Below are 15,522 nucleotides of genomic sequence, written 5' to 3'. Positions count from 1 at the left end.
CATTATTAAAGTCGGCACAAAATGGAAATTCACCATATTTTCCCTATTATTGTGAACAATTCATCCATGTATTTAAAAAAAATTACAATTTTATACTTTATATTAAAATGTCACTTGACATTCTGAAAATGACAGACCTCTCTCTATTTAAAAAATTTTTTTTTTAAATATTTTATATAAAAATGTCACTTGACATTCAGAAAATGACAGACCTCTCTATAGTGACGTATGCCAGACTTCTCCAAACATTTAGTCTGTTTAAACCCCGCCTCTTTCACACAGTCGACTTTAAGCTCACATTCAGATCTGACTCAATCTAATCAGCAACCAATCAAGTGCCTGTCCTACATTTTTTCTTTTTCAAGAACCCGTTTCACTAGGATGTACGTCAAAATATGGAAGAAAAGAACTGTCACAAAACACACACAAAACTGTTTGCATTCGACAGCTACAGTGGGTGTGTGAAACCCCTGTGTTTTGGAACATGGTAGCTGGTTTCTAGCTGGTTATGAGCTGGTTTAAGCTCATATTGGACCAGAAACAAACTAGCCCCCCGCTGGATTTTGGAACTACCAGCTGTTTTTTGCAACAATGCTTTTTGACCAATTAACATGTTCTGAACACAGCTACCAGTACCAACTGGATATTTCAGTAGGGATGTGTCTGTGGGAAATTATTGCGTTGAGGTGCAGAAGAGGTTCATGCCTTTGGCACGGTGGTCTTCCTCTTTGGGACACTGCCCTCCCTCCCACCATCTTCTCTTCAGGATCTCCAACCTGTTATTCTCCTGCAACTGCAGCACTGCCAGACTGATTTCATCTCTGAAAGGAGAACCTGGGAGACGGAATAATGCAGATGTCTAGCATGAGGAAGTGCCAATAAGTTATTCACATCATGACACATCTAAAAACAAGTGTGTCTGATGACAGTCAAATGAGTTTACATGATTAATGTTCGCTTAATTTATTAGTGACCTAGAAATAGTGCAGAATCTTAAATATTTCTTCATCATTGCTTATATAATTACTGGTAGTTTGCTGTGAGCAGTCTGCAGCGCACTTTCGGAAAGCATCTGAAATCAACATCTAAGATAAGTGAACACTCTTTTACTCCACTTCTCTGTGCATATTGCGTGGTTTGCTTATTAAATAAGCAATCATAACAGTATAATCTAAGCATTCTGTTTAACAGTTTTGTGGCGTGATTTACTAAGCATTCAAGCTGCAGCGTTTACGCAGTTGTTCATGGGGGGTAATTTCATGTATGTTACATGTGCAGCAGCACAGCAGAATGTCTTACATGCTCACAGCAATGTCTGTGAATGTATTGGCATTCTGTGTATTAGCTCTGCAGTAGCAGCGTAGCAAATCTATTCCGCCAAGACCAAATACAATAACATTGGCATATCCATTACCATGCCTATCTTTCAGAGAGTTGTCATGACAAAAATATGTAGACGTGACGTATATGGAGTTGCAATCGAAATTATTCAACCACCATTGCAAATCAGATTTAATGGCAAAATTTTGCAATTCAACTTTTAATGACTTCTGCAGTCTCAAAATCATTCAACCCATGGAATAGAATCCCTCACAACAGCAAAAATCTGCAAATGGGTGTTATCTCAAGCACACTTAATGCAGCTAATCAAGGGCTTCATCAGTTGCACCAGGTGTGCTTGAGCTAGAACACATGAAATATCTAAACTGGCTAGGTTTGTTGAGTGTCACGTTTGACTGCATGTTAGAAATATGGCTAAGTCCAAAACTTAAAAAGTTAAGAGAAGATATCATCACCCTTCACAAACAAGGAACAGCATTCAAAAAGATAGCAAAGCAAACTAAATGTTCCTAGAGACACCGTTGGAAGCACAGTTTGCAAGTTCAAAGTTAAAGGAACAGTGGTTGCACTACCTGGACGGGGCAGAAAAAGGAAGCTATCAATGGCTGCAACCAGATTTCTGAGAAGGCAGATTCAGAAAAACCCTTGAGTGACTGCAAAAGACCTGCAGCAAGACTTGGTGACAACAGGCACTGAGGTTTCAGCTTGCACAGTAAGGCGCGTACTAAACGCATGCAGTTTCCATGCCAGAACTCCAAGACATACATCACTACTGACCCAAAAGCACAAGAACAGTAGCAGGTGTCTGGTTATACATCTCATTTGCAGCAGGTCATAACAGCAAAAGGGTGTTACTAAGTATAAAGATGCTTGCCATGAAGGGGTTGAATCATTTTGAGACTGCAGAAGTCATTAAAAGTTGCATTTTCAGTTGAATTTGGGGAAACCACTTGAAACATTTGTTGTGTTCAGCTATTTTAATTACTTTTGTTTGATTTGTTAATTGCAAACAGCTGAAAGTCTGTACATTTTGCCAATAAATCTTATTTGCAATGGGGGTTGAATAATTTTGATTACAACCGTATGCAAAGTGAAAGTGAGCAGGATTATATTTTGTCAAAGATGTATTACTCGACAATGTTGGTAACATCATTTTTAAGAGTTATTATGGTGTTCTGGTTTTAAAACCACATGATTCACATTGCTGCTACATTGCCTGTGAGGTTTCCATTGTAAATGTGTACTTTTATCTTTAAATTTGACTAATTGAGGGATCCTCTCTCTTACCTAGAGGCATGCCGATGCCATAACCCTTGGTGTCCAGCAGGCCTCCGATCTGGGTGAGGTTGCAGTTGAGGCTGCGGTGGTACTCGTTCATGGTGCTCTCAAGGAGGAAGGCATATTTCGAGTTCAAGACTCGTGCAATGCCCTCCTCTGTGCTCTTCACAAAGACACTGGGCTGCTTAGAATACATATAGTTCCACATCCGCTGATACGTTTGATAACGGGAGTTCTGAGAGAGGGGAGGAGAGGATGTTTCATCAGTTTATACATCATAAATAAACATTTAAACTCTATTTGACATGCACAATAACAAACAGAAAGAAAACAGTGAGACACACACACACAGATGGTGAAAACACTTGAGCAAACAAAAACCTGATAAGAAAATACACAGTCATTAAGCTAAGAGTATTCTACACGAAAAACCAACAAGAAAATTAACAAGAGACACAAAGCCCATCCATACACAGATGCAAATATATGCCTACTGGCACTTTCAATGAATATGGTACAAATTTGAGCCTAAAAATATTTAAACACGTTTTCCCTTTTCAACAGATGTTCAGTGAAAGGAGATGCATAAAACATTAGAGGCACAAATCTCAAGTTTCTTTGCTTACACCTATTAGATAAACTTGTATCCCACACAAAATCTTTTGGAGAAAACTGGAGATTTGGACTTAATTAAGGCTAATTTTACAACCTTATGGACTAGTACATTTTTACAATTTTTTTTTACATTTTATAAATATTGTCAATTTAATTTTCTTATTACATCAATAAAGATTTTTCGAAGTCGACATGAAATTAAAATCCACCCTATCTATTTTCTAAATGCTTGTTATAGATCTTGTTGCGAACGATTCATCAATGCATATATTTCAGGAGAGTTTCCTCTGAGGAGGCAAGGGAGGCAGTGCCTCCTTAAAAATTGGAAAATAATAAAACAAAAAATAAAAATTGAAGGGTGTGGATTTTGGAATAAACAGCTGCTTCAATGTATATGTAATGAGTGATTATAATTAAGGTATTAATCAATATTTTTCCTTCTAAATATCACATGAGTTGAATGACTTCTCTAGGCTTGTAAGATGTTACTTTGTTAAAGAAGTTACCAGTGTGGTTACTGAAATGTTCTTTTCTATCGCACTATGGATATGATTGGTTCGAGCAATAAATCCCGCCTCTTGTTTTCGTGCACATTCACAAATAAGTCTAAATTAACAAAATGATGGTGTTAATGGGAGGACTAATTAAAAAGTAACCAACAACTCAGCCACTTAAAATATCATCGCTTTATGTCACGTCAAAATCAAACTTGTAATGGCCTGAAAATATGATGACTGTGGGGTGGGGTCTACTTTTGAGGGGGTTTAGTGAGCAATCAGCTTGAAATTAAAGGTACATTTTGGTGTCTGTGACCAGTGTTTATCGAGCTTGATGACTGAGGAAAATAAGTTGATGAAAAAGAACAAATAAAATATATTGTTTAAATTGCTACTGCCTTTAGTTATTATTTTGGAATAAATGTAAAAATGCATAAAAACACTAAGTTAATGAAATGTATACTCGTGTATGATTCACATATGAATAAACATTCACATGTGCAAGCTAGCATGTGTTCATATTTCTGTCCCTATAGATGTGTATACACTTAAATATTAGTATCAAATGATTTGTACCATAAAAAAGGTCATGGTGCTTCCTCCATGAATGGTGCCGTATTGTATATTGGTTTGATCAGCCAGGTCATCGGGCGATTCGATTGGCACTTCCATTCTCTGCACTGTCAGAAAAGCAGCCAGATTCGCTGTGTATGAGGAGATTATTATAAGAGTGAATGCCCACCTAAAAGAAAGAGAGAGAGATCATAAATGATGGAAGCAGAGTACAAAAAGCCCATAGCTGTGCTGTGTAATGTGTCCATTGACTCTGTTAAAATGAACATCAACACATATGGAGCCCCAGCACACGCTCAAACTCACCAGACCCCACTAACACAGCGTGTGGATAGGGCTCGGGGCATGATCTCTGACCCCTGCTGCATGAAGCCCCCGACAGGAAACCACAGGCTGTTTCCGAGCGTGTACTGATTTTCCAGCAGGTCTTTGCGCTCACGCAGACACGGGTGAGGGTTATACCATTCGTACGGACTCAACCTGACACAAATACACACACACATAGGGAGAGAAAAATCTAGCATGTATATCTAGCAAATCTTCACTATACTATAAAGGGTAGGATATTTTTAACGGATAACAAGACAAACACACTGATTAAGACCATGATCGTTAGCAGATTTTGAGTGTGTTGGTGTGTGTACCTAGCAGAAAGAAAAAGCACACAGCTGACAGCAAGGTAAGCCAGCAGCATGAAGAGCCAAACAGCCGGTGAGAAGGGATCCAGGAAGGAGAAATAACCTGGCTTCCTACCCTGAGAGACAGTGGAAGAGAAAAAGAGGTAAATGAATGCAACTGAAGGAAGGAAAGTGGCAGAAATAATGAATATTCACTCTATTAATTACATTTAAGTGTTAATTTATTAAGTAAATGCAGTGTTACATATCAAATACATGCACAAACTGTTGTGTGAGGTGAAGGAGTAAGGCATAAGTTAAATATGCTGTAACAGCGGTGAATCGCACAATATAGAGTGTTAATCAGATCAATCCGTAATTATATGTGAGAAGGTGTCTTTGATATTGATGCACTCTGTCTTTAAGACGAAAACAGAAATGTGCTTGTTTGTTAATGTCTATTATTGTGAAGTTTATGGTGTCAGTTAGACATGAATGGATCAAAGGAAATCGAGGAGATGCAAGCGCATTTGTTATTATGTGTTACCATGTGCCTGCATGAGCAACGTCATCTCATGTGCTGTTCATGTTTTGTAATTTCAGTTTCAGTGTGAGACAGTAAAGAACCTTGATTCCAACACGTTCTGGAGTTAGTGTTATTCCTCGAGTGTGTTACATGTATCATCTCATGATTCTCATCCTCTCAGTTCATTCAAATGGTTTAATCTTGCATGTTTTACTCCGGACGCAAGATGGCGCTATTGGTCAAAACGGCACAACAGAGTCACCAGAAATGGATTTTTAATATTCTTCCATCAAAAGCAGAACTTGTGGTTTAGTGTTTACCAACTAAGTAAAGACATATAGCCAATATTTCACTAACCAGTTTTCTGTTTGAGTGAGTGTGGGTCAGGTTTTGCTTATAACACAATTGGTCTCTCTAAGGGTATTAAAACCTGAAATCAGTCAACAATTATGAGTTAAATTCCTAATGAAAATTAATTTCAATTCATTATTCAAATTAATCTAAATTAATCACAATATTTGATTAGAAAAGCACAGAAATTAAGATGTTTTTAAATACACTGTTGCAACTGTTTCCCCCCACATATTGAACACAAGCCTATCACATTCTGAGAGTCCACAGCAATAAATCTTGTTATCAAGTTTGTAGTCTGAGGTAAACTTAGAGTTGTTCACAAAGAATATGTTTGTGTATTTTTTAGTTGTTAGACTACGTAAACTGATGCCACTGTGTTGATTTCTCTCTCTCTCTCTCTCTCTCTCTCTCTCTCTCTCTCTCTCTCTCTCTCTCTCTGTGTGTGTGTGTGTGTGTGTGTTTGTGACTTACTATATGGACCCTGTAGAGAATACTGATGCCCAGGGTCATAAAGGGTTTTGAGAAGTCAATGATCTTCTCCCTCTCTGATGTGATGGTAAAAGCAGCTACAGCCATATCAGCTTTCTGCTCCAAAGAATGAAGGAGAGAGAGAAGGAGAGAGCAATAAAACATTGTAGAAGCACAACATAAATTCTTAGAAAAGTCATCTAGACACAGTAAGGAAAATCACATAGAATTTAATTGAATGCAACCGTGTGAAAATACTTGTTATTTCAGTAGAAAACAAGTTGATGAGAACGACTACATACCCTGTTGATCAGCTCTCCCACCATGCCTGTCCACGAGCCGTTGGCTTCAGGTGCCCCATACAGGCCATCGTCCACCAGTTTGATGCGGAAGTTGAACTTGAGGATACCAGCCAGCTCTCTCAACATGTCCACACAAAAACCCTCATACTGCTCGTTCCCCTCAAACTCTTGGTAATTCACCTTTCTCATCATGTATGGGTTCTCCTGCACACACAAACACACACATTTCTGTATTTACCGGTAGTACAAGTTCATGGCCCCATTACTTTCATCTTACTGTATTGGATTAAAATATTACACTCAAAACTGTACTTTTTTATTTTTATTCTTTTATCACAATATCACAATTAAGAAAACAGCAGTGAATTTTAAATAATTTCACTACTTTAGATGGAGCAGATGTTGCTTTACCATGTCTTCAGGTGACGCACACTAACTTCTAACATGAAAAACATTATTAATAAATATTCCAGTTCCCCATTTTTGTCCCTTCTCTAATCAATATTGATGTAAATTGTCTTTTCATTGTGTAAATAATGAATTAAGAGTTTAAGTTTTAGGACAGGAATTACTGATGTAGATGTGGTAAACTTCCTGTGAACATAAGTGAGCTATTTGGGCCTGCTGTGGTGCAGTTGGTTCTCACCAGTATGGTGGTGATGATGAGGCTCTTGTTAGCCAGAGTCTCAGAGACTTTGATGTCCAGACTGGTGGAGTTCATCAGCAGAGTGTTATTAGAATACCAGATCCCAATCTAACACAGAGATGGTTCAGAAATTAAGCAATCAAAACAATGATGGTAGCACTATTCAAAATATGTGTGTGTCCTACTTAAATCTGTTACAAATCAGTACCCAGAAATGAACTAAATCTGACAAAACCTCCTTTTGGGTATGTCCGCATTTGTTCCGTTTTTTTTTATTTATTTTTTACAAATTGTCAAATTGCAGACATTTTTCTGTTAGGATTAAGGCCAAAGTATACTTCGGACGTCCGCGTACCATCTGCGTGATGGAATTTTCGTCATCAGGAGGGTCCGCGGACGTCCACACACCCGGTCCGTGTGCAGCCCAATTTTTGTGACCACACGGACGTTGCATGTACAACACAGCGCATGTGCGAGTGACTTGAGTGATTCGCACGTGCAGAATGCGTCTTTCCACGCTCACGGCCAAAGGAGAATACTCTGAAAGGCTTGCACGTTCAACTGTGCGGAAGACGGAGTGGGACACGAAAAATTAAGTAGACGTGGGCCTGTAGGGTTACTGTATATAAAAACAGTAGAAGTCTGTGGAGTGTCCTCAATTAGATATCTAAGTAAATGTGTATGTATGTGCCTTTAACCTCTTTGTGGCCTCCCCTGTGCTTCTCCAGGATATGGAGGGTGTAATTGGTCCTCTGGCCTTTACTGTTGAACTCAACTCGACCTGTCAAGCCATCATACTCCACCTGATCAAAACATGAGAGAGAGAGAGAGAAAGAGAATAGAAACAGCTATGTTACTTTTGAGGACACAATGGGTGCTCTCTAAGCAGAAAACATTCCTGAAGGACTTTCAAGTGGAATTGAATTTACCCATACACACACACACACACACACAGACTGACCATACGCAGGTAGTTCATGAGGCTGGTTCCGTGTTGCCAGATCTGAGGGGAGGTGCAGCTAAGAGGCTTGATGCCAATCTCCTGACTCCGGTTCAGTTCCTGCACTGCACTCACCACCACATGGACCGCATCAAACAGCAGGGCCGACGACAGCTGAACACAGTTCAGTTTAGAGTTTAGGGTGAGCATTCTGTGTGTTATACACTGATAGTTTGTGCGTGTCTTACCGCTGGTCCGGGGTACGGGTTAATGTCACAGCCCTCTCTCCAGGACAGATTTAGGCTCCTGATAAACTCCAGGTAAAACGGGTGGGTGGTGTTAAACATTGAGAAGCCCACGATGTTTGACTGCTCATCCACTATATCATCCAACCACAGCAGCGGAAAGTCCTGCACACACACAGGAATGACATCACACAAGAGGGAACATCAGTGTGTGTATTAGAAATTTTAAAGAACAATTAGGTTTATTTTTTATATATAATATAGACAGAGCTCATATCAGAATACTGAATAGTACTGGATAATTGGTATTTCAGTGGATCAGTATAGGGAAGATTTACAATCGCCTCCTATTTTAAAATATAACGAACAGGGAACCAAAGTAACAGTGTTTATTCATTTATAAACGTCTGATGTTTACGTTTTACGTGTCGTGAGAAAGCCACATAAACCACGTGAAATCCGATCTGAGCAGTCGGGCTGAAGAGGATTTCCAGAAATGTGATTTGATTAGGATTTCAAAAAACATATGAATGTAACTCGAAACGGATATAAAAAAATCGGATTTCATGTGATTTCTGGCCGTTTACACTAGCTAAATCTGATATGCACAAAAATCGTATTTGGACTGACAATCTGAACGTAGCCTAAAGGTTTCAGAAATGCCTACAAGGTTTGAGTAACATTTGTTTGGGTAGACTAGTAGACTACCATAATGTGGTTCAATATTGAAAACAGTTTGCAGTGTGTTCTGCACCGGTGGCAGTAGTTGGACCCCCGTTGGCATCTTTTTGGATAATTGAGCATGTTGAAAATGCGGCAGAGCCCTTCGATGAGAGAAACCACTCTGGTTGGCTTTTCAGCTTTGTGAACCAGTGGTCGAAAAACTGAAATATTGAAATGAAGCAAACGACAAAACTGTTTACGGTTTGTATATCTGCAGTCCTAGCTCATTCCCTTTTTGAATGATGAATACAGAATACTTCCACCTTATGGTATGAAAAGTTATTTACTCTAATGAAGACATAGAACGTTTGTGCTCATTGGCTGTTGGCTGTAGTCTTTGCAATGTGTTCAAGCGCAAGTTTTTGACCCAGACGCAGCTGACATGAGGCGACACCACAGTCGGCACCACATGCTAGTTCTTTGATGTCAGTTTAGTGTGGCCTTTAGATTTGAGTGACACGTTAGACTACTGACTAGAGGTTTTAGTAGCGTATGTATGGTTCTGTGAAGTGTTCGATAAGACTAGTAACTAGAGTTTTCAGTAGAGTGCATAAGGTGAACATGACATGATTTACTGAGTTGACGGGTTTCACAGAAAATCACAGTGTTGATGAGAGCACAGACTCATGTTTTTAGTTTCAGACTATGATTTATCCAGTCAGAGAAAATCAGACATATTTTGATCCAATTTAAAAACATTTTCATTTGTCATTTGTCTCCAAGCAACAAGGCACATGCATCTGCGTGTGTTCAGAACGACTTAAAAGTCTGGTAGTTTGTGATCCTCAGTCGTTAAATGTATAATTTCCTGGGGTTTTTTCTGTAAACATTAACAAAATCAGCAAGTGTATGATCCCTAGTGTTTAAAATGTGTTCCGATTGTGTAGTGGATTCTAGCCTTAAGCTGAATATAACACGGTAGGTTAGACTAGTACTATATGTTTTAGTAGTGTAGATTAGGTGTGTGTTGTGTTTGTAGGTTATACAGTAGAAATATATGTAATGCAGTTCAAGCTGTGAGGGGGCTGGCTTGAGAAGTGTGAGCGGGTTTGCGTAATAAAGATGAATTGTTAATACAAAAGATGGGGCTCCAGGCATGAATATATCTACAGGAAAATAGGCCAAGAACTCCTCCTCTATCTTACCATAGTCGTGAGGATGTACTTGTAAAACGCTGATGTCATTCCCAACTCTGATGCCTAAAAAGACAGGCAAGAGGAAACAGACAATTAAAAAATGTCATTATGTAAAAAGCAGAACATTTATTGTGCTCATTAAGGAATACAGTCCTTGAGCAGAATTATGATATTTATAGTGTCTATTTATACATTAAAATGCAGGTATATTGAACAAAGCTGAATTGCAAGGTGAGTGATTGAGGTGGGCGAAGACAAGAGAATGAATGAATGTGAAATGAGCCAAAGTAACATCATTTAGCTAATGTAACTGTACGCTTACCTTTTTCAGTATAAGGTAAGAAATAGATGCGTTAGCATCAATAATTATTGTGGCTATTTTGTCATCACGAATCTCCTTCAGTAAAGGCGTGGGGTCAAGGTTGTCATCCAGCATCCTGATTGACAGCGTCTCTCGAGAGATCAGAAAACGCCTTATCAGCTCCTCCAGTCTCAACAGACCTGCGGGGAAGAAAGCGAGCTGTTGGCCTGGAAGCATATAGTCGCTCAAACACCCCACTGGAATTAAGGGCCAAATCCGGCTCCATGTAGTGTACCTGATATGGTTTGTGTCTGAGGTTGTTTGTTAACAGCATGCATCTGTCCGTTTGCAATGCTGCTGTGAAGTCGGTGGCAACACAAAGCCCAGTGAAAATGTAAATAACTAGCTGCGCTCTCAAGGGAGCCTGCATGCAGAGAAAGAGCCAGTAAAGCCAGTGCCAAACTTTAATTAGCTTGAGGGAGGAGAGAAATCAATGCTCTCCACACTCTCATTCTCTCGCTCTCAATACCCTTCTTCTGTCTTTCCTTCACTGATTTCTCTCGTTCATTCTGATTTTCGTCCTTTCTGTTCACTTCATTCCACTAAATTTGTCTCTTTCTCGATATTTCACTGACTTATTCCCATAGCTGCATTATAACGTGAACTCAGATCTTCTGTTTTCCACCAGAGACCAGTGCTGTGACACTCTGAAACAAACATTATCAGACCCAGACCAGCCTTGTGCTTAATGACTCATGTGTGACAGTGACTAGAGATCAGTTCCAAAACCTAGCGAGCTGGCAGAATTGTAGGACATCATAGGCATTTTCCCAATGCAAAACCTGTTCTAAAGGGTAGCAATTTAACTATGAGATGCCTAAATTCTATGGAAACAAAAAAGGAAATCCCACAATTGTACTGCACACAGTGAAGAAATACATCCAAAATAGAGTTTTCATTATTGTGTTTTAGTGGATAAATAAATCCACGATGGTGGACGATGCAAGATAGTTGATTATACATAAACTTACTGAAAGTGTTGATGAAAATAGTTCTGTTTTATTAAACATTGATTATTTTAATGTAATATTTGTGTGTACTATTTATCTTTAAGCTTACTAAGATGTGGTCACAACCCAGCAAACACAGAACGTTGGCACAACGTACCCAACCTTCTAACAACTTTTTAACAACATGGCCAAAAGGTTGCTATAACTACGTTGTGTGGTGAAGGTTGTTACAGCGTTGTCACAATGTTGACATTGAACCACCATACAGGGCCATTGCTTAAGGTTGTGCCTAGGGTGTCTGGACAACCACTGGAAGACATATGTACTCGTCACTGCCCTGAAACACGAAAATCAGTCTTTTAAATTTCAACTGACCATTGGGCCGTCTCATTCTTCATCGAGCAATCCATATGTGAGAATTGCGTTTAATTTACCTCAGCTAAATAAGTTATGTAATTATTCAAACACAACCTACAACTTCCTTGTCTAATGTGACATTTATTTGAACATTTTCTGGTCAGGTATGACAAATATTTAATAACTTTATGCCAAAAGTATGAAGCCAAAATGACTAATGATGAGTAATTGATTTCAGCGCGTAGCCTACTTGTTGCACGTTAATGCTTTTTCCTTTTTTTTTTTTTTTTGGAAACGCACAGAGAAATTTTTTTTTTAAACTGCTCGCACAACTGTACATTTTTCCTTTCATTTGTCATCTCATTCGTTTCTTTGCTAAATTTTCTCATGTCTGCTCATGCCAGTTAACGTTAATCCACTCCTGTTTTGTTTTCTCACAAATGTATGACTTTTGGAAGTGCAATTTGATTACCATATCATATGCAGTTTTAATAAAGTTGAATTAGGTAACCTTCTATGTCATTTTTACTCTTCAAAGTGTTCACTTGCAGATGTTGATTATAATGAATTTACTGTTAGGCCCATAAATAATATAATAGGGATAAACTATATTTAAAAAGTATATAATTTTTTAACATATGACATTATGACTAATAAAAAATTTACCACAAAACATGCTAAATGGGGAATATCTAAATCTAGCATAAATGTATTTATTTTTTTAAATGGCCAGAACGTCGTCTCTCAGTTGCTGAATGTCGCGCAACAACGTTGCTAGCTGCTACAGCCCTGGCGCGTCTTACAATTCTACGTTGTTACAATGTTGCGGGTTCTCAAGTCTCACGCATTGGCCGTGAGACACACGCAATTCAACCAGTTCACACGCTCACACGCCACACCCACACCGTGTATTTCTCCCGCTGAAAAGGCAATGCCAACCAAGTTGTCCTGCACGCTTTATTAAAACGTTGTATACGAGGCGCAGGCCCACAAAGTGAAGTTTCCTGCCGCCAGCACGTATGTCGGCCAGATTGCGTTCGTTACTAGGCAACATAGATGCGCGGAAGCTGAAACATTCTCGGCCACCGTACGTTCGTTACTAGGTAACCAACAACATCGCGCGAACACACGTTGTGCTGGAGAAGGTAAGTTGGAAGAAAGCTCGACTAACATTTTTAGGCTAGAACATTTAATATATAGCCCATCGTATACATTATTATTGATGCAGTCAAAAACTCTACAACTACTTTGCAACCAGGCCAGAAGCTTTGGCTCAGTTTTGCTAGCTTACGTTATCTGAAACTAAGGGAAATGTTAGGTGGAGTGTGTACTCTTGTGTACACACACACACACACACACACACACACACACACACACACACACACACACACACACACACCTTACTCTCCACAATGTCCATAAATCATTATACCATTTCGACTAGACATTCAAAATGCAAAAAGATTTGTTTTTCCAAACTGTTTGGAGCAATTTGTTATATTTTTTATAATTTTTGTATATTTGTAATTTTGAAATATAACATTAAAGAGTATATTTGATGTGTTGAATTGCTCTGTCATTTATCAGATTTACCAATTGTCATAATTTAAATTTGTGCTGGTTAATTATGAACAATGGGTAAAATTGGGTGCATGTCTCACAGACGTTGGTTGCCACAACGCAAATGTGTTGCCGGGAATAGCTTTATCCAACTCAATTGAGCGCATACGTTTTTTATGTTGTTTTTTTTTCATGTTTTATTGTAAGAATTTATGCGTATTTTGGCGTTTCCATCCACTTATTTTTATGCGCATTTTGAGATATTGCATAAAACATGCTGGAAACGTCAAAATGCGCATAAATTGAAAAGATGCGCATAAAAAACGTATGCGCTCAATTGAGTTGGATAAATTTTGTATCTGCTAAGAAAATATGCGCATAAACTACGATGGAAATACATTACCGAATAAATTCCTCGGTGCGCATCAAAAAAGACACATGACTTTGCGATGGGACGGCACATAACTGCACTAACCAGCGGTCCGGTCTCGTTGCACAGAGTCTGAAATGCTGTTTTGATCATTCTGAAATGCCTGAGCAAAGTCTGTCGTCAAAGTGGCTCCAGTCCGTATAGTTACCTGCACTGTCTTACACGACTGCGTACCCAAACAGCAGCATCCGCTTCAGAAAGCAAGATACATTTATTGTGTTTTGTCTGTACGCTCTGAGGCGCAAGTCATTTTTTATACGAAATTATTACAAATTATATGGCTTCTCCTACTGCAGCAACTTCCATTTTTCTTAGTGATATTAAGCACCAGTTTAACAGGAAGTTTATCAGGAAGTTTTATTCTCTTCAGCTCACTGGATGGAAACGGTGCATTATTCACAAATGTTTTATGCGATAGCCTATTACAATTTTGAGCGCAAGTTAAATTCGCAACTTTGGATGGAAACATAGCTAGCCTAGTGGCAAAATTTCTGTTAAATTTCACAGGCAAAAAGAACCACTGTCAAGTGTAGTGATGCATGAAGCATTGTTCGGGTCACAGAAGACATTTTTAAACCAAGTGAGGATGAAAGATTGGGTTACACTTTATTTTGTTAGTCCACTTTAGACATCCTACTAACTATAAGTAACTCATTAGAGTATTAGTAGACTGTCTGCTCAATATCTGACACTTAATTTGATGCTCCCCAACAGACATTCTACTGACTATAAGTAACTTTGCCACTATATATCAACTAACTCTCATTAGAGTATTAGTAGACTATTTGGTTAGGGTTATAATAAGTTGACATGTAGTTGCAAAAGTTACTTATAATCAGTAGAATGTCTGTTGGGGGACCATCAAAATAAAGTGTTAGCAGACCTGTTCCATCATACTTAGAGGCCTTTCACACAGTCTTTGTTTTTGCATTACACCTTACTACTTTTCAATTTTCGATGTGAACATGTGAACTGACATGTTTGACCGTTGTGCTTGTACCTTGCATCTTTTGAAGCATCTCTCGCATTACACAGATTTAAAAGTAGTTAAACTAAAAAAAAACGCCTTCCTATACCTTGCATTTTTCATTCCACTGCCCTGTGTCTCAGGTTTTTTTAATGCAAAAGCATGTTACTTATGTAGAACGTAGACAGATGGCAAAGTTTTGGAGAGCTTACGAGTGCAAGAGATAAAAATCATGGTCAAATTCTGCTTTGATAAAGACTTAGAATGTGTTTACGCAGTTGTTTAGTCGTTCCTTTCATGCCTTTTTAGTCTGACAAGAGGTCACCAGAGAAAAACAGTGTGTGGCATCAGACGACAGTTTCCTAAATTTAAGGCAATGAGGTTGACTACAAAATCCCTGTGCACAATACACATGAAAACATTTGTCAAAACAAGCTTGCGAATGGCTTTCTATCTGTTTAACGAGAATCTGTTGCGCAGCAGCGAGCCTCTCTCCATCTCTTGCCACCATTTTAAATGAGCTTGATGAGTGGCAAGTTGCACCTACTCTGCTGCCATAGCAACCATAGTGCAGCCAACTGGGTCAGAGCTGAGCATTATGTAGCGATGCCCTCTCTGAACACATGAACGTCTAAA

The 15,522-nt window shown here is 38.8% G+C and overlaps 1 protein-coding gene across 1 annotated transcript in view; it reads right to left on the bottom strand.

Moving 5' to 3' along the window:
- grik5 (glutamate receptor, ionotropic, kainate 5) overlaps nucleotides 1–15,522 on the bottom strand; it is a 74,406-nt gene that overhangs the window by 2,236 nt on the left and 56,648 nt on the right. Inside the window, exons 8-20 of the mRNA XM_082149091.1 lie at nucleotides 10,584–10,762; nucleotides 10,271–10,324; nucleotides 8,406–8,567; nucleotides 8,179–8,331; nucleotides 7,916–8,020; nucleotides 7,218–7,325; nucleotides 6,572–6,775; nucleotides 6,273–6,386; nucleotides 4,949–5,058; nucleotides 4,611–4,784; nucleotides 4,308–4,473; nucleotides 2,629–2,854; nucleotides 706–834 (exon numbers count right to left, since the gene is read on the bottom strand). Of these exons, the coding sequence (XP_082005217.1) occupies nucleotides 706–834; nucleotides 2,629–2,854; nucleotides 4,308–4,473; nucleotides 4,611–4,784; nucleotides 4,949–5,058; nucleotides 6,273–6,386; nucleotides 6,572–6,775; nucleotides 7,218–7,325; nucleotides 7,916–8,020; nucleotides 8,179–8,331; nucleotides 8,406–8,567; nucleotides 10,271–10,324; nucleotides 10,584–10,762 (1,884 nt within the window). The remainder of the gene's footprint in view (nucleotides 1–705; nucleotides 835–2,628; nucleotides 2,855–4,307; nucleotides 4,474–4,610; nucleotides 4,785–4,948; nucleotides 5,059–6,272; nucleotides 6,387–6,571; nucleotides 6,776–7,217; nucleotides 7,326–7,915; nucleotides 8,021–8,178; nucleotides 8,332–8,405; nucleotides 8,568–10,270; nucleotides 10,325–10,583; nucleotides 10,763–15,522) is intronic.

Source organism: Leuciscus leuciscus, assembly GCF_965113295.1.
Source record: "Leuciscus leuciscus genome assembly, chromosome: 20".
Lineage (NCBI taxonomy): Eukaryota > Metazoa > Chordata > Actinopteri > Cypriniformes > Leuciscidae > Leuciscus > Leuciscus leuciscus.
This window is presented reverse-complemented; position numbering and strand designations above follow the sequence as displayed.